This window comes from Coloeus monedula (genome assembly GCF_965178545.1).
Source record: "Coloeus monedula genome assembly, chromosome: 30".
NCBI classification, from domain to species: Eukaryota; Metazoa; Chordata; class Aves; order Passeriformes; family Corvidae; genus Coloeus; species Coloeus monedula.
The window spans coordinates 3329243-3352956 of record NC_138810.1 but is presented as its reverse complement, the minus strand read 5'-3'; the positions used below and the strand labels follow the sequence as shown (position 1 = coordinate 3352956).

The 23714-nt window shown below is 61.7% G+C and overlaps 1 protein-coding gene across 2 annotated transcripts; it reads left to right on the top strand.

The window, feature by feature from the left end:
- Positions 1 to 3582: 3582 nt before the first annotated feature.
- Positions 3583 to 20049, top strand: ASIC1 (acid sensing ion channel subunit 1; the record flags this gene model as incomplete). 2 transcript variants are annotated; one of them, XM_082298936.1, is made up of 11 exons in its annotated part: positions 3583 to 3947; positions 4835 to 5030; positions 17559 to 17709; positions 18177 to 18304; positions 18504 to 18654; positions 18735 to 18791; positions 18872 to 19025; positions 19111 to 19202; positions 19462 to 19541; positions 19635 to 19739; positions 19945 to 20049. In XM_082298936.1, the coding sequence occupies 11 exons, from the start codon at positions 3583 to 3585 to the stop codon at positions 20047 to 20049; spliced, it is 1584 nt and encodes a 527-aa protein (XP_082155062.1). The 2 variants fall into 2 exon arrangements, with proteins under 2 accessions (XP_082155062.1, XP_082155061.1); XM_082298935.1 differs by lacking the exons at positions 3583 to 3947; positions 4835 to 5030 and adding an exon at positions 16223 to 16846.
- Between the last annotated feature and the right edge of the window lie 3665 nt (positions 20050 to 23714).

Genomic DNA, 23714 nt, shown 5'->3' with positions numbered 1-23714 from the left:
CTGCCTCTGCAGCCCCAGCAGCTTTGCCACACGCCAATGGTGGCTTCTGAATTAAATCTCTCAAATATACAAATACAGTCCCGGACTGCAGGGCCAGGCAGCCCCAGAGCCTCACGCTCCAGGAAGGAACACAGCGGTGCCGAGCACCTCCAGCACCCACAGGACTAATTGACCATTATTAATTAATTTGCCTCCTGGACAGCAGCGGGTGCAGATAAAGAAGCAATTTGCAAGCCAGGGCTGCTTCCATGCAGGGAGCAATAGCAGGGCACAACCCCAAAAAAGCATGGAAAAGCATCACTTATCCATCCTCACCCTGGGGATGCTCTTCCAAGAAGCAGGATGGGAGCTGGTTTCCGTAACTGGGATGTGTGTGGTGGAGCAGGGACAAGCACTGCTGGGAAGGTGAGGAAAGAGCCCCAGGCCCTGAGTTATCCCTTGGCCCAAGCTCCCGAGGAGTTCCCAAGACTCGTCGGGCTTCCTGCCTGTCTGCCGGAGCCTGCGCTGGGAGCCTCAGCTCTGCAGCACCTTCCCTTAATTACTTTTTTCACGCTAATTAGATCTGAGGGCACGCTGAGGGGAGCCCTGGCTACTGAATCCGTGCTCTGAGCACCCGTTTATAACAGGAGGACTCCGCCACAGCCACTCACATCCCGCCACTCCTCACTAACCCACCCCTCTAAGGCTTCGTGTCTTGCAGTTATCACCTGGGGCTGTTACCTCCTCACCCATCCCACAGCCCTCGGCTGGTTCCGCTGTCTCTCCCAGCAGGAATTAACACAACCCTCACGTGGCTTCCCCAAAAAATAACACGGAAACGCTCCCAGTCCCCACGCTCCACTCGATTCCAAGGATGCAGCTGCATTCTCCCTGGCCGAGGGCCAGCGGTAAGGAAGTTTCCTCTGGCCGCTCTCCTCCTCCCTGGCTCCTGTAGAAAAGGGTCCTGCGGTGTCTGGGGTCCCGACAGCTCCACGAGACCCCCAGGAAACGTTCTCCATCCAGGGGATGCAGCAGAGCCTCTTCCCTGGGGTTTCTTGTGCACTGGAAGTCAAGGACTCCCAAGAACGTCCACGTGCTCACCTGCTCCAGCCTGAGACCTCCTCCCTCCCTGCCCAGCCCGCGCTGCCGGGGGATTTACCGTCAATAAAACCACTGCAGAGAGCGACTTCTCATCTGGAAGAAGAGAAGGAGGGGGGGAACAACCACTTTCTAAATGTCCTTATCCCTTACCCCAGCAGCACATCCTTCTCCGGGCTCCCATCAGGAGCGCTAATGGAGGGACAGCTATCAGCAGGCAGCTGTCGGCCCGGCAAGGAGCGATGCCGACTGCAGAACGGAGCGGGAAGGGAAAGGCAGAGCTGGTGCCAACTGGGAATGCTAATGCTGCTCTCCCAGCCTCGCAGCCACATCCCCAAGCACTGGCAGGGTTGTCCCTGAGCCCAGCAAGGGGGGGCACTGGCTCAGGGGGCGTCCCTGTGCCCCACCTCAGATCGCCTGAGCAGGTCCCGCTGTAAAACCCAGGGCTCCTGCTCAGGCAGGGGAGAGGATGCTCCAGAAAAGGACCAAACCAAGTGTGTCCAAGCCGTGGGATTTGGGGGCAGGGGTATGTGTGCCTCACCCTGCTGGATCCCAAAGTGCCCACACCCCCATTTGCTGCGGTTCAGGTGGGGACACCGTGCTGGGAAGGCACCTCTGGGCAGGGACACAGCTTGTCGTGACAGCCCTGGGGTCTGGCTGTCCCTTTCCAACATCACACTTGTAAAGGACATTGAAACATCCTTTTCCATTTGACTGCAGCCACCTTACTGGGAGCAGTGGGCGGGCGCCTGCTGCAGCCTCCGCACCCAGAGCCGCTGCCGCGGGGGCTCAGCTCGGGTGACGAGGGCACCCCGCTCTCCGGGGCAGTCACGGGTGCAGCTGGAGGCAGTGGGAGATGTGCTGGCACTGGGGGGAATCTGGGCAGTGCTGTGCAACCCCCCCGCTCTGCCCCGGGGAGGAGCAGAGCACCCGGCAGCCGGTGCCTCCTGCCCCGGGAGCAACCCGGGGACAGCGGCAGAAGGACGATACTGGGAAAGGGGCAGCGTGTCCGGAGCAGGGCAAGGGCCCAGCGCCTCCAGGGGGGTCAGTTCCTGTCGTCGTGACAAGCGTGACAGGGACCAGCCACAGGCAGCAGAGCGGGGCTGCACGGGGTGAGCCCGGGGTGGACACTCGAGGACACGTGTGCCCCATGGCCGGAAAGGGGCTGGAAGGCCACCGGTGCCCCCCAAAAGGACCAACCCCAGGGTGTCCCAGCACCCGCCCCGGCGCTGGGGCCACCACGGGTGAAGCCTGAAGGGCGGGGGAGGCCGTGGCCCGGCAGAGACGGGTCAGGGCTGAGTGGGGGGACCGGGGGGCTCCGGCAGAGCGAGGAGCCGGAGCATCCCTGGAAGGCGCTGGGGGATGGGAGCGGCACACGCACACGCACACACACATTACCCACATGCACACGGCAGCAGCACCAACAGCCCCTGCCAGCGCCTGCAATCGCTGGAGCGCCGCTCCTGCGCCTCTCCCTCCTCCTCCTTCTCCTCCTTCTCCTCCTTCTCCTCCTCCTCCTCCTTCTCCTCCTCCTCCTCCTCCTCCTTCTCCTCCTCGCTGCCCACCGGCCTGCGGCACCCCTCACCCCTCCGCGGCCTCCGGCCCCACCAGCGCTCAGACAATGACTTCATGCGGATTATGCATCTGAAGAAATCACCAGCTCCCAGATAGCCACAGGGGGAGGTATCCATGTGTTTGGCAGGGAAGCAGCCTCCTGCTCGCCTTCCTTCTCCTCCTCTTATCTCCTCGCACACGGCAGCTGCCTCCTCTCCAGCGATGGTCGCCTGCGGTCCCCCCGCGCGGCGCTGAGCGAGGCCCCGGCGCATCCCCGCTCCCACGCTTGCACCAAGGTACCAACGAGGCTATTTTTATTCCCCCCCCTTCTTTTCCGGTTCACCCGCCGCTGCCGGGCTCGGTGCCTCAGCACCCTCGGTGCCTGCACGTCTCCCGCTCCCGTGTTCCCAGCCGGTGGCGAGAGGCTCATCCCAGCCCCGGCTCCCAGGGCGCAGCGACAGCAGCACGCACCCAGCTCCAGCCACGGCCGCCGGCCCTGATTCCAGGTTTGCATCCTTGATTCCTTCATCTGTTTGTCGATGCGACGGTGCCATTTGTGGGAGGCGGAGGGGGAGCGGGGGCAGGTGGGAGGGGAGGGGGAGATAACGTGGGGGGTGTGGGGACACAGCACCCCAATCCTGCCGTGGGATGGGGAGGGCAGGGAGGAGGTGGGAGGGGAGGAAATGCAAGAGGCTGCATACAGATAAATACATTTATGTATATATATATATATGCTTGTCTCTGTGTGTATATATATATAAATATATGTAGGCTTGGGGGCAAGAGCAGGGCACAGCAAAGCATCTGCCCCTCGCGGGCGCTGCCGGGCGCGTCCCTGCCCGGGGCTGCCGTGGGCTGGGCTCCCGCAGCACCCACGAGGCCACCGTGGCACCGAGCACCCACGGGCTCCCTTCTCAGCAGAGTGGCCACCCCGGGGTGCTGGCACTGACCATGATGGACCTGAAAGTGGACGAGGAGGAGGTGGACAGCGGGCAACCGGTGAGCATCCAGGCCTTCGCCAGCAGCTCCACCCTGCACGGGCTCTCGCACATCTTCTCGTACGAGCGGCTGTCGCTGAAGCGCGTGGTCTGGGCACTTTGCTTCCTGGGCTCGTTGGCGCTGCTCGCCCTCGTCTGCACCAACCGCATCCAGTACTACTTCCTGTACCCCCACGTCACCAAGCTGGACGAGGTGGCGGCCACCAGGCTCACCTTTCCCGCCGTCACCTTCTGCAACCTCAACGAGTTTCGGTTCAGCCGAGTGACCAAGAATGACCTGTACCACGCTGGCGAGCTCCTGGCCTTGCTCAATAACAGGTGGGTGCCGGTGCCTTGAGGTGGCCCCAGGTGACATCTCAGTTAGTCCAGCTCTGCAGCTGGATGCGGCCAAGAGCCACCAGGTCCTGCTGATGCTCCTGGGCTTGTGGATCCCACACTGGGCTGCCCCAGATGGATCCAGCATGCACAGCTCCCGTCCCCAGCGTGCAGCACATGCAACAAGGCCAGGGCCACCCTGGGTTCTTGTGGGGCTGATCCAGCACACCTGGCTCCATGTCCTGGGTGCCTTCACACATGGCACCAGTGCCATGTCCTTGGTGCCATCCCATGCAGCGAGACCAGGGGTGCCAGCAGGTGAAGCCACTGAGCATGACCCACACCCCAGGATGGTGCCATTCCTTGGGCTGTGGAAGCCTCTCACCCGTGGCTGTGGCAGCTCCTTGGTGCTGCCAAGCCGCTGTCGAGAGCCTGGTGCACTCCCTGCCCACACCAGCGCCAAGGGGCTTCACCACTGTCCCCACTCCTGCCTCAGGGAGGGGTTTTCAGCCATGACAGCAGAGCTGAGGCCCAGCACATTCGGCCCATGTAACAGCAAGGCCACCACCTCACCATGACGCCACCAAAGGCACAGGGCAGGTGCCTGGATAGCCTCAACTAGGGCTGGTGCTGCTGGACCAGCAGTGGGGCAAGTGGGATGGGTTTGGAACGTGGCCACTGCCCAGCTTCTCCTCATCCATCCTTCTGCCATCTCCCGTGTGCCTCTGGGCCAGCTTGTGCTGTTGGATGCTCTGGAATGTCAAGTGGGACTGTGCTGAGCCCATGCCGGGGTCAGGGTGGACACAGCTCCTGGGAACCCCAAATGGCCTTTGCCACTGGGAGCAGCCGCCACAGCCGGGCCTGAGCCTCTCCCTGCTCTTTTCCCCAAGATACGAGATCCCAGACACCCAGACGGCCGACGAGAAGCAGCTGGAAATCCTGCAGGACAAGGCGAACTTCCGAAACTTCAAGCCCAAACCTTTCAACATGCTGGAGTTTTATGACCGGGCTGGCCACGACATCCGGGAGATGCTGCTGTCCTGCTTCTTCCGTGGGGAGCAGTGCACCCCTGAAGACTTCAAAGTGGTGAGTGACCTGCGGGCCCTGCCCGGTGCCACCTTTCCCCCATGTAAGGAGGGTGTTTGTCCACCTGTAGCTGCTCCTGCCTCCTTCTGGCTCGGAAAGGACTGGCAGCACCATCACTAAGGGGATGCCGCTGGGTTCTGGAGGTCCAGGTTGTCCCCAGGAGCACGTGCGGCTCCGTACAGCTCCGTGGGCTGCTCCCACGTGGGCAGAGCTCATTTGGGCTCTGCAAAGCAGGGCTGTGCGTGCCGGGCTGGAAGCTGCCATGGCGAGGAGGCTGCAGTGCAAAAGCAGGGAGAGCACGGATGGCCGAATCCCTTGGGAACACAGGTCCCAGTGGCTCAGTGCTGTGCCCTGCCATGGAGCTTGTTCTTGCGCTGGTGGATCCAGCGCACAATAAAGCCTTTATCCCTGCGGCTGCCTGGCCCCATCCAGCTGGGAATGAAACAGTGCCGGCTATTCGGGTGCTGCCTAATCAATTCGGCAGCAGCCACGGCTGTTCCCGGGCAGCTCCGGCGTGGAGCCTGTGTCCCTGTGCTGTTCGGGGTCCCCATCCTCGTCACCAGCCCAGGGATGTCTCACTTGTGCCCCACACCGAGCACGGCTGGGTGTATGCGGAGCTGCTGCCCAGGTCCCAGAGCACTTCGGGTGGTTTTAATCACTGGCATTAAATTCCCGTGACGGGCTCTTTCCACGAGCAGGTGTCTGTTGTCAGCCATGAGGCGTTTTATTTGTTAAATGGAGGCACGTTGCAGCCCGGAGGGGGCTGGATCCCCTCCAGCGGGGCTGGCGAGCAGGGCCAGCTCCAGCCTGTGCCCTGTTTGACATCGGCTCTTCCCGGGGCATGGTCGCGTTTTCTGCGCGGAACCATCCTCAGGGACCTTCATCCCAGCTCCCTCCCTTCATCTGGTGGTTCCAAATCCCTGCGTTCTGCATCCCCTTCAACCGGCAAAAGCCAAACAGACTCGCAGCTGGTTTGTTATTCCTGCCTGGATTATTCCTTGCAAGCAGGTTGGGAGGATTTAATGGATTTGATTAGAGGAAGCTGGCTCTGTGCTACGTCTCTGTTGCTCTTTGGAGTCCCCTTGCAGCCCAGCACAGGCAGGTCTGTGCGTGGTGGGGCTGGGATGGGGTCCTGGCACTCTCAGAAGCTTTTAGGGGATTGTTTCACCAGTAAATTCCTGCTGCCTTGCTGCTCCCTCCACGGGCTGAGCCAGGCTCGGTGCTGCTCTGGGCCTGGTGGCCCCGGCCAGGCTGGGGGGTGCTGGGGACCAGCACTTGGGCATGCAGCATCAGCCAACACCACCCCGGTGGGGCCCCACCTTCTCACACAGGGGCTGGGTCCCCTCTGCACTTTGGGAAGCCCCGTCAGTGTCTGGGGATGCTTTTGCACCCAGGGCTGCCCCTGTCCTGTCACTGATCCAGAGGGGACAGAGAGAGATCTCTCCAGGGAGGCTTTGGGGGCTGCCCAGACCCCACAGCCTAGGGCGGATGGGGACAAGCAGGGGGTCGATGGGGACAGCCTGGAGGTCAATGGGGACAGCCTGGAGGTCAGTGGGAACAGCCTGGAGGTCAGTGGGGCCGCGGGGATCCTGGGGCCGGCCGGGGGGCGCGATGCCGGCCGCACGCTGCTGGAGCGGCGGCAGCACCAGGGCCACACACGCCGCGGTGCCGCCTCATCTGTGCCCGGCAGAAGGGAGGGCTCGGGGCAGCCGCAGCGAGTGCAGATGAGGGGCTGCCGAGCCGGAATACCTGGGGTGACCGTAAGGCAGAGCAGGAGCCTCCTCCTGCCCGGGTCCCCCCTCGCGCTGCTGGGGTGGGGGAGCGGCGGCACCACAGCAGGGACCCCCCATGCTGGGGGCACTGCCCGTGTGCCCCCCAAAGCACCCGCCCGGGAGCAGCCCAGGGGGGCTGTGGGCTGGTCTCAGCCCCCCCAGGTCAGCTCTCAGCATCACCTGCAGCCAGGACAGGGCCCCCCAGCACACAGGGCTCATGCCGGATGCTGTGGGGAAACCCATCCTGGGATGATGTGAGCTCTTCCCACCTCCTCTTTCATCCTACGCCATCACCCGCCACATCAGGGGGCCCGGCCTTGCTCATGCCCCTCCATGTGCCCCCCGGCCGGTGTTCCCCAGAGCTTTGTGCAGGGACACTCCAGTGGAGCTGACCAGGCTCAGACTCATCCCATACTGGAGAGTGAACCCTCTAAAAAGACCAGGGGGGGACCATTGGCCCACCCCAGCTCTGCCCTGGCTCTCCACAGCCCCTCCAGCACCAGGGTGGTGTTTGGTGCCCACCAAAGCTCCCCCCCTGCAGCAGCCCAGGACAGGGACAAGGATGCTCAGGGAGGTGCTGTGATCTCCTCCCCTCAGTCCCAAAATCCTGGCATGACCTTAAAGCCTGGAGAGGCAAACACAAAGCTGAGGGGCAAGTCTTGACCTCCCTCAGGACACGGCCCAGAGGGACAGGGGCTGAGTTGTCCCCATTCCCAGGGCCGTGCCCAGAGCCTCACACAGGGATGGCACAGGCAGGGGACAGACACGTTTTCCTTTGCAGGAGGGGGCTGGCCCTCACTGTCGCCCCGGCTCAGGGCCACACTCCCTGACACCCTCATTAGCAGCACAGATCAATGTTTCCCTCTTTCCTACTTCATTATTTATGAGTTGGAGTCCTCCCTCCGCTGCGGGAACTCGTGGCCCCCCCAGCTCCCTGCTCGCTCTTCCTTCCCACACCGTGAGGTTCCCCTGGAGCCTCGCATATCCACAGGGATCTACGCCTCACCCAGCAATGGGAAGGCCCAGGGGTCCCATCTCTGGACTCTAAACCCCAGGAATTTTCTCTTCATCCCAGGGAAAAAGGAGAAAGGCAGAGGATGAGCCTTCCTCTCCACACCCCGGTATGGGAACTGTGGCTGCAGGAAACCTCAGGAAGGTGCCCAGTGCTTGGAAAGCCCCTTTTGGGTGGTTGGTGCAGCTAGGGGGGACAGGAGCAGCCGTGCCTGGGGTGGCACAATGTGCATTTGCAGCTTTTCCTTCTCACACCCCGTGAACCCATCCCAGGGAGAGCCCCATCCCAAGCTCCCTGTCGCTGTCCTGCTGTGGGGCACAGCGGCTGAGCCTGGAGCCCTGGGCAGTGTGCACGGGACAGCCTCGATGAGCTGGAGAGGATTAAGACCTCTGGACTGTTTCCATGAGGCTCCAGGGCTGAGCTGGCACTAGGGAGAATTGAGTTTGACGTGGAGATCATGCCGCTGCCTTTTGCATTGGATTCTGCATCCTCTGCCCTGGAAACACCGGGTGCACAGAGAGACAGAGGCAGGGAGGGAGTGGGAAGGGTCTGCAGCAGCCCCAGCAAAGCCCAACCACGCTCCTCCTCTCCTCCTTCCTCCCATCTCCAGAGCAGTGCAGGAGCTCCTGCAGTGGAGAACAGATCCTGTTCCCCACAGCACCCCACTGCTCCCTGCTGAGCCTCCCCACCCTCCTTCTGATCCCACTGCACCTTGGTGAACCCCACTAGACACCGCCAGATCCTGCTGTGCCCCTCAGACCCTGCTAAACCCCAATGTGTGCCCCTCTGCTCCCCCAAAACCTCTCTGCACCCCTGGGCTCCCTGCTCAGCCCACAGCCCACCTCGCTCTAGCCAGGGGCTGTTAGAGCTCTGTTCCTGCCTCCCCGGGAACACCCCTGGAAAAAAAAACCCTTGTGTGCTGCAAACCTGCCCGGTTGGAGGGTGCTGGGGTGTCCTGCAGCACCCGTGGGAGCTCAGAGGGACGGGCACAGTAGGACACGCTCAGGGATGCTCAGCCCGGGGGTGCTGCCGGGCCCCTGCTCTCCCCTGGCTCTCAGCCCCGCAGGATCCAGGCGCCAGCCCCTTCCAGGGGACCCCAAACCCTGCCACAGCCCCCCGTGGCCCCACACGGCCCCGCGGCAGTCACAAGCCCCGGAGCCCCGTGGCGAGCGGAGCTCCCCCGTGGCGCAGCGTTAGTGGATAATCACGGAGCCGGAGTGAGAAGCATCTCCAACACAGCTGGAGAGACCGGGCGCGGGAATTACTGATACCCAGACATTTCCTGGAGCTTTTGACAGTTAATAAACAAACCGCATGGGTCCATCTGGCTCTGGAAAAACAACTTGGGGACAGCGTGTGGGCACCAGGCATGGCCACTGGCCCCAGATAGTCCCGTCCTGGTTTGGGGCTGCTTCCCAGCAGCATTCCAAGCCCCAGCAGCTCCCACCACGGTCCCCAGCGGAGCCGGTTCGTTTACAAATTCTGTAAGACATTTGAGTGATTTATGCAAATCACTTTTTAAAGCGGCACACAGGCTCCTAAATAACTTATAAGCGTTGGAAACTGCTGGCTTGTATCCATTGTTTCCGAGCACTGATTCACCTCGGGCATCCTGGTGGTGCTCCCGGGGGCCCAGCCGAGCATCCCCACCTGGATCATCGACAAACTCCACCCGGGCTCATCCCCCATATCGGCCTCTCTCTGCAGCCGAACAGCAGCAGAGTTTGACCCCAGAGGTTGCCCCGATTTCCAGACGAATGAAGCAAACCCAGCGGGACATGGGCTGCCTGGCGCGAGATAATCGGAGGTGATGGAGCAGAGGAGCCGCCACGCACGGGACCGCAGCCGTTTGCTGGTGGTGACTCGGCTCTCCCGGGAAGTGCAGCGGGTTGGGAGAGCCCCGACTCTGTTCTGAGCTCGGCAGCTCAGAGATTTTCCAGTATCACTGTATTTTGCTCAAAGCAAATCATCCAGAAAGCAGCCGTGAGCTGTTTCGCCCTCGGGCACGGAGCAGAGACACTCACGCGTTGCTCCTCGGCTGCCTCCTTGCCCCAGCTTCACCCGAGCGTTCCCAGACCTGGCCAGGCGGGAGGAGGACCGGGGAGCCCTCGGCTGCTTGTGGCTTTGCTCACCCCACACCAACACGAACGTGGACGGGAACTCTTGTGGGAAGCCGGCTGCACTTCACTCTCCCTCTGCGGCAAGACAGCGATGCCACAGCACAGCCCCGGCGCCGTGGCTGTGTGGGTCCAGCACCATTGAGCCCACCAACGACTGATCTTGGCCAAGACGGTGCAAAAGAGGGTCAGGAACAAGGGGCATGAGAACACAGCCCTGGCATGGCACAGCAAGAGGCCACCACGTGCCTGCACCTCGCAGCCACTTTGTTAGAGCTGTGAATGGTGCATCCAGCACCTGAACCTCAGAGCTCTGGACATCGGTGGGATTAGAGGAGAAGGACTTGCAGGATCAGGATCAGGCTCAGCCAGTGTAATTTAGTCGCTGGCTCTGCCCAGGGGCTGTGCCCAGCCCCAGCAGCTCCCCCTGCACAGCAGCACCGTGCACACCCAGAGGGGTCACACACCCCCAAAGCTCTGTGCACACCCAGAGGGGTCACACACACAAAAAGCACCTTGCACACCTGGGGATGTCACACCCCGAAGCACTTTGCACACCCAGAGGTGTCACAGCACACTCCCAAAGCACTTGGCACGCCCGGAGGGGTCCTACACAGCCGGAGGTGTCATGCCAAGAGTTCAGAGCATCTCAGCTTCACCTCTGGCCATTGCTGTTCCTCTTGCAATGCCTTTGCACATAAAGACTCATTAAAAAATGAATTATTAATGATTATTAATAAGCTGTAATGGCATCTGTGGCTGCTGGAAGAGATGAGGAGGCTTTCAAGTGGTATCCGACCGCAATGGAGGTGAGGCTTTCACGGCTGAGGACAGGGCACTCTGGGCACGTGTGTCCCAAGGGATGCACGGGCTGGAAGCACAGCCCTGGACAACACCAGCATCTGAGGGGCTCCAAGTTGTTCCCCTCAGCCTCCCTTTGGTGTTTTTCCCAGCCCCAGGCTGGGCAATAGCAAGGTGCTCTCTGAGGACTCCAAAGGACCTGCCCAGGAACCTCCTGGTGCCATTTTCCCACTCTCCCTGATATCAAGTGGGGAGAAGCCAGGCTGGAGGGGGCAGATCCCCCAAGCCTCTGGAGCCACAGATCTCCACAGGGAGACCAGAAAATTAACTGTCTCATGGCCTTTTGCCTCAGTTTAATTTCTCTGGCTGTTTAGAGCCGCCTGTGTTTTATCGCCTGTGGAGCTTGGCCGGAGCTCCCGAGGCAGCGCTGCAATTCCTGCTCCAGCCAGGGCTCAAGGAGCTCCTTGCCGGCTCTTATTTATTTATACAGCCCCCACACTTGGATATTATAACCAGTTATTTATTTTTGGAGGGTTTTTTTCTGTATGGAGGGTTTGGTGTGTTTGCATCCAGGCTCTTACCCCAAGGACGGAGCTGGGGCAGGCTGTTCCCACCCACTCTGTGCTTTATCAGGGATTTTAAACCCCTGCTCTGCTGGCAGGGACAGGGAGACCCCTCCAGAGCCACCACATGCTGGGGCTGTGTGACTGCTCTGCTTGGATTAGATTAGATTTGAAAAGCGTGATACGTGCGGAACCAGAGCGAGCGAGCACAGCAAGGAAACCAGACCGGAATACCGTGGGTATCTTCCCCCCTCCGATAAAACCGCCGGCTCGAATCTGCCTGCATGAACTGTCTGAGCGATTGTGAAGGATGTCGGAAAAAATTGCAACCTGCTTACGGGGAATTCGTGATCGGCAGGAAACACGGGAAGGCGTCGGGATCAGGGTCCACAGGAATAATCCCGGATGCACGGGAATTAGCGACACCTCGGCAGCACCCTCCGCGTCCTGGCAGAGTCCTGGTGACCCGTCCACGGCACAAAGGGACACTGCCAGCGGGCAAATCACCGGGAAGCTCTCAGCAGCACAAACTGGTTCAATTACAGGAGCACAAACAGATCCTGGAGAGGAGGACGCGGCGGCTGCGGAGCCGTCACGGCGGATCACAGCCAAGGCTCCAGGGACACGCTCGACTGCCCACGGAGCTGCGGAGGGGTCCCGGCTGAGGTCCCCAAGACTCCGGGCCAGCGTGGCTGCAGGTGGCCTCAGTGCCTGGGGCAGCAGCACTGGCACCCGGCAGGGCTGGCTGGGAAGAGCTTGCCCAGGAAAGCTTTCAGAGATTAATAGAGTTTAAATGGAAGCGTTTGGAGAGGAGATAAGGCTCATCTGATATGAAATCATATGGAACAACGGGATCCAGGGAGGCCCTGGCTCTATAATGAAGTCCACTTAGCACATTACTCACCATAATGTGCTTTTTATTAAAGTCCTGTGCTGCAGGTGCTGAGTCTGCAGCCGGGGACACGGGGCTGGAATGGCACAGGGACCTGGAGTACCGGACCCCGCCACCAGAAGCAGCCGGGATGCGCCGTGAAAAAGGCACCTTTGGCTCCTGTTTCCCATCCCCTGTTTGATCCAGGGATGCGACTCCGGCATCCCCAGCGCCGCGGCATCACCGGTACCCGCGGCTGGGGCTGGTGGGCCCGCGGGGACGGGGTGGAGAGGAGGCGGAGGTGGGGAATAATACAGAGGAAAAACTCCTTTTTAATCATCAATTTTTCTGCATTAGAATGTGACATGCTAATCCACTGTGAAGCGTCTAATCTGGGGGATAAAGGGCCGGATAACACAAGCTGCGCCCGGCTTGGCTGGCGGAGCGAGCCGAGGCAAGGTGGCAGCATCTGATAAGGGGCGCAGGATTAGTCCCGGCACAGATCCCGCCTGCCGGGGCAATCCCACCTTGCTTGGCTGCCTCTGCTCTGTCTCTCGCCAGGGTCAGGGAGGGATCTGCAGCCCTGGAGCCGTCCCAGAGCGGCTCATCCCGCCCGGAGCGACGGCGGCAGCACTGCCGGTGCCTCCACCACCATCTTGGCAGCTCCGGGAGCTGCAAAGCCCATCACTGGGCCAAGACACGTGGAAAACCTCATTTTTCTCCCTTTCGATTCGCACAGCAGGGTGCGTGGTGGGAGCAGGACAGCCCAGCTGTGGGGTCTCCATCTGCCCCAAATGTCCATCCCCACGTGCTGCTCTGGCTGCCGCGGGGCTGCACCTCACCCCCCTCCCTTCCCAGCAGCCAGCTCCGACCTCCGGGCACCCCCAGGGATGACGTGGGCAGCTCAGCCCCGGCTCAGCCAGTCTTTGGCAGGGACGGGCAGTGCCCGTCACAAAACCGAGCGCGTCCAGCTCCCGGGGCGCTTTCTGCGACAGCCTCCCCGGGGCTCGGAGACCTGGGATAACAGAGCTCGCAATGTTGTTTTCTCCTCGCCTCCTCGGGGATTGGTTTATCTCTATGAATAACTCCATCCCGGCTTTGATCTCCTCTGCCATTAAAGCGTGACAGGCTGTGAAATGTGCTGTTGCTGCCGTCAAATCCCGCTCCCGCTTCCCCCCCGCCGCCTCCGTGCTCCCCCGCTCCGGGGAACCTCCTTTCCCAGGCCCGTGAGGAGCTGCAGAACAGCGAGCGGGGCTGAACCGCGCCCGGGACAGTGGCCAAACACGGTGCTGGAGGCAGGAAAAACCCATCTCCTTCTCCCATCCCACATCTCTCTCTGCGGCGGGGAGGAGGGCACGGAGCTTCCCCGGTCCCAGCGCCGGGTCGGGTGCGGCGGCATCATCCCAGCACCCGCCACGGGGGCTGATGTCACGGCTAATTATAGCATCCCCCGTCCCTCGCCCCCGCCAAAGCTTTACCTGAGAGAGGGTAAAAATAACTCCTGGCGAGGGAGGAGCTGGAACGAGCCCAAGGACTCCTCCAGCATCCCCAAAACTCGCACAAACCAGGGCCGCACCCCCCTGCCTGCAACACGGGGTCGCGGTTTGTCCCCGATCTGGGGGTCAGGACACTCTCCCCTTGGCGCTGGTGCCTCCGCGCTCCGGGCTGCGGCCGTCCCCGGTCACCTTCACCCCGGCTCGGGTGTCGCCGCTGGGACAGGTGGTGGTAACCGGAGCCGGGCCGCGCTCGTCCTCCCGCCCCGCTGCGAACCGGCCCTGGCGCTCCCCGCGAGCTGTTTAAGCCGAGCGAGGCAGGTTAATGGCCCCAGTCGATGATGGAATGTTTTCATTACAGCATCTTTCTCGCTCTCTCCCTGCTGCAATTGCTCCCAAGAAGACACATTAAACCTCCCCGCGCCGAGGGAGCGGATCCGCCCCTCGCTCGCACCCTCAGGGACTGGCTGCTGGTCCCGGGCAGCACCGCTCACCTACGAGGCTAAACAACCCCCTCAACCTGCAGTTCCTTAATTCCATTTCCCTTCTCCTCTCCCCGCTACAGCCATGGCACAGGAACTCAGTCCCAGAGCTGGGAGCACCAGAAATCCCAGCCCCAGACAGCTCCTACCTGCTCCTCCCTGTCAAGAGCATCCTCCAGTGCCAGTCTGTGTGGGATCAGCCCCGCGTGTTCCCAGCCTGCTGCCACAGGGCTGAACCAGCCCAGCTCTCCCAAACCCCCTCCCAGGAGCATCCCTGATGCTGTTACAGCCCAGCCCTTCCCTGCAGCTGCAGCTCATCCCCCATCAGGTGCCCACAGGGCACGTGTGACCTGGCGCCCATGTCCTGGTGGCTCCCAGCCACCCAATCCACCTTCCTGACCCTCTTTCCCAGGAGGAGTTTTCATCTCAGATTCTCTGGGATGCTCCCAAAAGGTGTAACCTTGATCTTGGCTTGATGAAATTTCATCCTGTGGCTCTGGTGCTCATCCCCAAGGTCATCCACCCTTTCTGCAGGCCCCCAAGTGGCATCTGCCAGTGTCCCTCTTACACAAGGGCCCTACTGAAGGGCATTCTGAGCTTGGGGAGCCCCAGGATGGGACAACCCCCTGTCACATCACGGATCACTGTCCCCAGCAGGGATCCCCAGTGCCTGTTCCACCGGCATCACCTGCCCAGGAATCGCAGATAACTGTGCTGGTACCAGGCCAGATTTTTACTGAGTTCCTGACCGTTTTTTTCTCCCAATTTGTGGCGTCCATCTGCGCTGGGATGTGCTCAGGGACTGGGAACCTCGCAGGGTGCAAGGGGAACAAGACACAGCAGCCGAACCGAGGGTTGGGGTGAGCTTCTCCCACACAGGCAGCAGCCCAAACCTCCCATCCAGCCCCTGCACAGCCAGGTGCTGCCGGATTTCGATTCTCCCCCCGGGCCAGTGACGGCGGTGCCGGGATGGGGCTGGAGATTGCTCTGTGGTCTCTGGATGCTTTTATAAAGTGCTGAGTACAGGAAAACAGCAAACCACGAGAAGGGGCTGCGCTGCTGCAGAGAGGAGACGCCCGTGCTCCTGGCAGCCGCCAGCTCCATCCAGCATCCTGCACCAGAGCTGCTCTCTGGGACCCCCAGCCCAGCAGCACAAGGCCTGGATGCCATTCCCTGAGGGAAGAGGTGGCTCCCTGTGCCCCAGTGGGATCCGAAGCACGAGGTGACATAGCCGGCGCTGCCTGGGCTCTGCAGAAGGACTCATTGCCTGAACAGCGCCCAAATCCTGCCCAGACCAGCCCTGCTCGGAGGAGGACGGACCTCACACCGCTCGAAACGTTGGACTTGCTGGATTCTCATGTGCCCTGTGGCACAGCGGGATGAGCCTGCAGGGATGGGCACTGCCAGGGCGGGAGGAGCATCGTAGGAGCCTGAGGACACCACAGCATTCTTCCTGAACCAGGACAGTGTCACAGGCATTTTGGGAAAACCTCTGGCTCCAGCTGCCCTGAGGACGAGTGCAGAGAGCCTGGCATACGGTGGCTCTGGAGACAGCCGGGGACCCAGCGGGGAGGGCCTGGCTGGAGCAGCCGCTTGGGCTGCCAGGGCCAGACCACGCAAGGACGGAGGGCATGGCGTGGGGACGCAGTGCCGGGTACCTGCACACGGACACACTGTGTGCCCCCAGCCCGGCAGCCCCTCGGGCCCCCAGGCAGCGCTGGGAGCTCCCACGGCGCTTCTGGAGCCAGCAGCGTCTCTGCTCCGTCCTGGCAGCCGCAACCGGCCAGTCCCGGGGGGCCTGGGGAGCCCGCGGATCCGCCCCTCGCTCCTCCTCCCCTCCTTCTGCTCCTGATATACCCCGAGCATCCCTCTGCTCCTCTCCCTCACTCCCGCTCGCCTCACTCCTTTTCCCTTCGCCGTTTCTCCTCTCTGAACTTGCCCCTTCCCCCTCCCCTGCTCTCCCCAGCTCCTCTCCACTGAGGAACTGACTGAAGACCCCCAGGCTGTGGCAGGGCAGGGGCCAGGACCCCCACAGCAGAGCCAGGACCTCCACACTACAGCTGGGACCCCCAGGCCAGGCAATGCCTCTCCAGATATTCTGCACCATCTCCTTCTCCAGTGAGGAAGGACCAGAAGATGCTGCAGCCACTGGGAAGGGAGAAGATGGAGCAGACGAGTTCCTATACGGGCAGGACGAGGATGAAGAGGACGAGGAGGACACAGGGGCAACCACGGACTTCGTGGCCTTTGCCAGCAGCTGCACCCTGCATGGGCTGAGCCACATCTTCGTGGAGGGCAGCCTGGGCGCCCGGCAGGCGCTGTGGGCACTGGCCTTCCTCCTCTCCCTCTCCGTCTTCCTCTACCAGGTGGCCGACCGCATCGCCTACTACCTGGAGTACCACCACGTCACGCTGCTCAGCGAGGAGGACAGCCCCGAGATGACCTTCCCCGCCGTCACCTTCTGCAACATCAACCGTGTGCGGCTCTCGCAGCTCAGCCACGAGGACTTGCTCTACCTGGCCCCCCTGGTCGACTACGAGCCTGGGATGGAGCTGGGCTTCACCCCGGCCCAGCCTGGCCCCTGGGAGGAGGACGAGCCCCTAAATTTGTACGGGTTTTTTAACCGCACTTGCCACCAGCTGGAGGACATGCTGCTGAGCTGCAGCTACCGCGGCCAGCGCTGCGGCCCCAGGGACTTTGCGCCGGTGAGTAGCCCCAGGGTGGCCCGGCATGGGGAGCAGCTCCGGAGCTGATTGGTGTCGGATCAGGCACGGCAGGTGATGCTGCCCTTGGAGCTTGCTCAGGGACAGGCTGATATTTCAGCCCTGTCTGCCAGAGCTGGGGATGGCACCGGCTGTGGAGACCCGCTGGCGGGACATGGAGAGTATCCCCGGGGCTGTGCTTGCTAAGGAGGTGCCTGGCACCTCCATCCTGGTGGCATCAGGGCTTGTGGAGCACCATGTGGTCTGAGCCCTCTGCCCTCACATGCCCCTTGCCCAGGCTGGCAGCAGCTCCGTGGTGTTGGGGCCGTGCCGGCTGCCGGAGGCGAGAGCTGGAATAGCCGAGGAGGGATGGGAGGGTGCAGGATCCTGTCCAGCCCCGTCCTCTGCAGGGATGGAGGAGGGCTTGGAGGAGGCACCGGTGCAGGCATCAGGCTCCTCGGGGAGCCACAGCTGCCGTGGGCTCTCTGGGGCCGAGGTGCTGTAAATCTGCAGTGTCTCCTCTGAGTCCATCCCTGTGGGAACATCTCATCCTCCACCAGGGCCACGATGGGCAGTTCCAACACTGAGAGATCCCTTGGGTCAGGAGCCCGGGTTGGACCATGCCCAGGCTGGGATGGCTGAGTTTTGGGGCTGGGGACGCTCTCCTGGCTCCGTGCAGAGGGGCTCAGCCTCAGCCCTGTGTCCTCTCCTGCAGGTCTTCACCCGCTATGGGAAGTGCTACACCTTCAATGCGGGGCAGGACGGGAAGCCCCGGCTGATCACCATGAAGGGGGGCACTGGCAATGGCCTGGAGATCATGCTGGACATCCAGCAGGACGAGTACCTGCCGGTGTGGGGGGAAACAGGTAACCCACTGCCCCAGCAGGTCCACTCAGTCACCGGCAGCTCCTGGGGTGCTGCCCAGCCCCTTCCCATCTCCCCAGACCACAGATCCACATCCCTGAGGCTCCCTCCTGTTCCCTCCTTCCATTTCTCATCACTTCTGGTCTTTTCTTTCCCTTTTCCTCCTTGTCTTTGCTCTTTGCCATGGCAACTCCCCATCGTTTAGACACGCAGCCATCACTTGTTTATAAATAGAGGCAAATACTTTCCCTGCCACGCTCCTGGGTGTGGAGCAGGGGGGTCGGGGTGGAGTGGAGGGGGCAAGGATGTGGAGCAGCAAACAGATGGACAGATGGATGGACACATGGATGAACGACTTGGCCCAGGGGAAGCGTGGGAGGCAGAAGTTGTGGTGCCTCTCACAGCAGGCTCAGCCCAGCCCCTCGGAGCAGGGACAGTGCAGTGCTCACCCCGCTTCTCTCTGCCACAGATGAGACCTCGTTTGAAGCCGGGATCAAGGTGCAGATCCACAGCCAGGACGAGCCCCCGCTGATCGACCAGCTGGGCTTCGGGGTGGCCCCCGGCTTCCAGACCTTTGTGTCCTGCCAGGAGCAGCGGGTAGGAACTGGGCAGGTCTGGGATGTCCCCTCCCACCCTGCGCTGCGGGAGCAGAGCCTCCTCACTGTGCCCCTGTCCCCACATTGGATTTAGAGGAGGAGCCGGTCCTGGGGACCAATGCCACCAGGGTGTCTGTCCCCTGCCACGCTGGGGGCTGGGAGGGCTTCTCTCCTCACTCCTGGCTTCTCCCCCCTTCCAGCTCATCTACCTGCCACCTCCCTGGGGCGACTGCAAGGCCGTGGCGGGTGACTCGGAGTTCTACGACACCTACAGCATCACGGCCTGCCGGATCGACTGCGAGACCCGGTACCTGGTGGAGAACTGCAACTGCCGCATGGTGCACATGCCAGGTGAGCCCCGCGCCCAGCCCGGCCCTGGCCCAGCCCTTCAGTGTGGTCCCACCTGGAAAACCTGCTCTGTGTCTCCCCAGGCGATGCCCCTTACTGCACCCCGGAGCAGTACAAGGAGTGTGCGGATCCGGCCTTAGGTGAGGCTGCCCGGCCCCGTGGGACGGAGCTGCGGGTGTTGGGTTTCTCCATCTCTCCATCCCCCTCTCTCCCTGCACAGATTTCCTGGTGGAGAAGGACAACGAGTACTGCATCTGCGAGATGCCCTGCAACATGACCCGCTACGGCAAAGAGCTCTCCATGGTCAAGATTCCTAGCAAGGCCTCGGCCAAATACCTGGCCAAGAAGTACAACAAGTCGGAGCAGTACATCGGGTAACGCGCTGCAGCCGCGGCGGCAGGGCACCCTCTGGTCCCTCCGTCCCAAACCTCAGCCTGATGTCCCTTCTGTCCTGCACAGGGAGAACATCCTGGTGCTGGATATCTTCTTTGAAGCCCTGAACTACGAGACGATCGAGCAGAAGAAGGCGTACGAGGTGGCTGGCTTGCTGGGTGAGTGTTGGTGGCTGTGAGGAGCCCTGTGACAGTCCCCAGCCAGAGTCCCCCAGCGAGGGGGTCTCGTGCTGTCCCTGTCACCGTGGTCGTGTTCCCAAGGCACCGGGATGTGCCGACAGCACGGATGTGGAGCAGGGCGTGCTCTGCCATGGCCAGGCACCGGTCACAGCGGTGACAAGCTCTGCCCCTTTCTCTGCTCCCTCTGCCACCCGACTCTGGACTCAGGCCACCCTGATGGCTTCCCTCTCCTCTGCAGGTGACATTGGAGGGCAGATGGGGCTGTTCATTGGGGCCAGTATCCTCACAGTCCTGGAGCTGTTCGACTACGCCTATGAGGTGAGCGTCTCCTCCATCCCGTGGCTGTGTTCGTGTGGGACATGGGGAAGAGCCACCCCTGAGCCCCACGGTGCTGAAATGTGGCTCTGGCAGGTGATAAAGCACCGGCTGTGCCGGCGGGGCAAGTGCCGCAAGAACCACAAGAGGAGCAACACAGACAAGGGCGTCGCGCTGAGCATGGACGACGTGAAGCGCCACGTGAGTGTGGGGCACAGCACGGTGCCCTCCTGCTTGTCCCCTCCTGCTTGTCCCCTCCTGCTGCTGTGGGGTGGGCAGTCACCGTTTTGGGCAGCGCTTGGGAAAGGCGCAGAGGGGCCAGGCAGAGATGCTGGGGGGGATAACGCTGGGTCTGTGCAAGGACCTGGATGAAACCAGCGACCCCAACATCCCATTTATCCTGCAGAATCCCTGTGAAAGCATACGGGGGCACCCAGCAGGCATGACGTACGCAGCCAACATCCTACCTCACCACCCGGCCCGGGGCACCTTTGAGGACTTCACCTGCTAACCGACGTCTGGATGTACAACCTGAGCTACCAAAGCCCTGCGAGAGCTGCCCTTCTCCCCGCCAGCGCCAGCGGAGAGACACATCTAGGGGGCCTTTGCTCCTCGGCACGGTGGGACACGGACAAGAGCGACGGCCTCGGATTTCGGGGCGGGCAGTGGGGTCGGGCAATGCCGGACCCTGGCGCAGCCGCCGCAGCAGCTGCTCTGCGCCTGCCCTGCTCCTTCAGAGACTCCAGGACGCTCCAGCCCGGCCGTCCCGCGCAGCGGGAGCGACACGCACAGTGGGCCAGGGCACGGGCCTGCCCCGGCTCCCCCTTGGCGCCCCTCGGCCTTTTTAACTAAAACCCAGAAGCCAAGAAGAAGCAGCCGTTCGGCCGCAGTCTCCATCCACAGCCCTGTCCGTCTGTCCTCCGTCGTCTCCATGCTCATCCTACTCCAATGCCTTGGCCGCACTTGCTGGGCCCCCTGTGCCTGGTGGGGGGATCATCGAGGAGCCCCCGGCGTGCCCGGCACGGGGCAGAGGCCGGGAGCTCCAGGAGAGTTCCTCTGTCCCCGGGACCCGCAGCCCAGCCTCGCCCGGGAGCTCCCGGCACGAAGACGCAGCTCCTCCACCTGTCCAGAACATCTTCCCTGCCCCGGGATCAGCCCCGGGAGCACCGAGGGGGCTCAGCTGGGAGCTGCCACCTCGGCTCTGAGGACACCGGGCACTGTCCCTCCCCGCCCACCCCTCCTGGGCTCTGGGCAGCCTGGCCAGTGCCAGCACTGCCCTGCAGTCCCTCCCGTCCCCAGGGAACCCTGTGGACCCAAACCCAGCCATCCTCCGGGAGAAAGGCAGAAGGAAACCCCTGGCCCCATTTGGCTGCAGCCCCCAGCTGGGCCCAGCCGGGGACACCCCCTTGGCACCACCGTGGCTGGGTGGGCACCAGAGCCCCAACCCCCCCGGGGCTCACAGGGGGCTCTGGGGCCACAGCTCCGGCCCCGCTGAGCCCCCGGCAGCCGCTGCCCCGGGGGGTTTGGGGTGTCTGTGGGTTCCCAGGGTTGCCGCTGCCCCTCCCCGGCACAGCCCTGCCCTGGCTGGGGGTCCGTGGCCGCCGAGTCGCTGCCCCCCGGGCCTGCCAGCACCCACCACTCCCCCCCGGGGTCCCCATTTGGCCCCCCAGCCCATCTCCCAGCCCCCAGGCCAGAGCCCTCCCCGGGCCCAAGTGCTACTTATCTTTAAGAGCTTTTGCAATAAGTCTTTTTAGTGATTTTTGTTTCTAAACTGCAGTTTTGTTTTTATTCTTGTCATTTTTATTCTTATTATTTGCTTCCTGACCAAAATTAGGAACTGGGGGTCAGTCCTTTGTATCCAGCGATCACCCAAAGACAACGGGTCAGCCACATCCATAAATTTTCTTATGGATTTCTCCTAATGTTTCATCGCGTTTCATTTATTTATTTTCTTTCTTTCTCTTTCCCATTCAAGCTTTTAAAGATGGGGCTGGGATTTGACCTTGAGGCTCACCTGTTGAAGAAAATGCTTTTTTTGTTATTATGTCATCGGCATTTTATATTTCTTATATATAATATATATGACTATATATATATGTGTACATATATATATATATATATCTATATGCATCATGCCAGTGTAGATACCCATCCAGTAGCATTTAGGCCTTGTTCTTGTGCCATTTTTTTTTTCTGTTACTGATCTCTGAATGCCTTCAAGTGTATAAAGTGTGGAATTCTCTCCGGTATCTGTACTATGTACACACATTTTCATAGGAAGCACAATAAGATGACAGATGCATTGTACATCAATACCTGCTACTCTTAACAACGATGATATAAAGAATGATATAAATGCTATAACTCCCCCACGCTGAGCCTTTCTCTCTTGCTGAGCTGCTGGAAATGCTCCCCCGAGGAGGCAGCTGGGGACAGCCTCATCCCGGGATGCTCCTGGAGCCAAAGGAAAGGGAGGGGGAGGAAAAAGCTTTGGGCCAGACTTCAGTGCTGCCTGGGACATGCAGAGCGTCCCATGTGTCAGAGCTGAGGCTGGCCTGAGCCTCCCTTTCCTGGGTGCTCCGGGTGCCTCAGCGAGCTCCAGCCTCGCTGCCTTGCCTTGGGAATGCATCCCGAGGGACGCAGGGCTGGAGGAGGGAGCCGACTGCTGCTCCCGAGCAGGGAGAGGAGGATTAACACACACGGAGCTGTTAATTCCCGACAGCTCCAACACCTCCGTGGTTTGGGACCCACCTGAGGTCCAACAGGAGTCACCAGGTGGAGTTTTACCCTGGCAGGGGCCCTGGGAGCACAACCCAAATACAAACACACCTTCTGTCCTAAAAATTCCCAGCTACGAAGAGCAAAAGTTAACAACAGAGCAGATCCAACACTGGGCATCAAAAAAAGCCCTCAGGACTCCATGGAGACTGAATAATAGGGAGTAGGAGCGGGTAGGGAACGCTGAAATGCCAACACACATCCCCCCACCCTCCCCCCGGTCCCTTGGCTCCGACCATGGCCCCGCGGCTCCTGGAAATGGCAGAGGAGTGTTTTGCATCTCAACTAGAACAGTCTCACCCTGCTCTGGTGCTTCCCGGCCAGAGCCGGGGGTGGGATTTGAAGGAGAGCGGCCGGGCCAGGAGGGCGTTAATGAACCCGGTTAATCACGGCCAGAGCCCGCTCGCTCCCCGCGGCGCTCCCGGCGCTGCCCCGGCCCCGGGAGCCGCAATCGCCTCCCAGCTCGCCCCGGACCTGCTGGCTGTGCTGGGAGCGGGTCACCCCGTCCATCTGCCACAGCCCGGCTCTCCGAGGACTCCGTGACGAGGTGTCCGAGCCGCACGGGCAGCGCAGCCCTGCAATTCCCGTGGGAAGGCACCGGGGACCGGGCAGGTACCGCCGGCAGCGGATGGGCCGTGCAAAAGCTGCTCTGGTCCATCGGAGCATCGCGGGACAGCAGGAGTGGGCTGGGAACATCAGCCTGGGCGGGAGCCAGGGCTTCAGCTTGTTTGGGATCTGGGGACCTTCAGTCTGCTCAGGATCTGAAGCTGCAGCCTGTTTGGGATCCAGGGAGCCTCAGCTCGTTCAGGATCCAGGGAGCCTCAGCTTATCTGAGATCTGGGAGCTTCAGCCCGTTCAGGATCCAGGGAGCCTCAGCCCGTTCAGGATCCAGGGAGCCTCAGCTTATCTGAGATCTGGGAGCTTCAGCCCGTTCAGGATCCAGGGAGCCTCAGCCCGTTCAGGATCTGGGGAGCCTCAGCTTATCTGAGATCTGGGAGCTTCAGCCCGTTCAGGATCCAGGGAGCCTCAGCCCGTTCAGGATCCAGGGAGCCTCAGCCCGTCTGGGATCCAGAGACATTCAGCCCTTTCGGGTCTGTGGAGATCCCGAGGTTCCACCAGCTCCCCTCGCGGGCCAGAATTCCCGGTCACCCCTCGCTGGCTGCCAGTGGAAACAGGCACCGAGAGACAATCACACAGTCCTGGGTGCTGCTGTCCTGGAGCCAGAGCCAGGCTGGCTGGGCACGGAGGTTTCCATGGAGCTGCCAGCAGGTGCAAGGGAGGCATTTGCAAAGCTGTTCCACCAAACCCTCGGGGCAGGAGAAAGGAGGAAGGACACAGTGAGGTCATCCCGGAGCTTCTCCTCTCCCCTGAACAATCTCCCCTGAACAATCCCAGCTC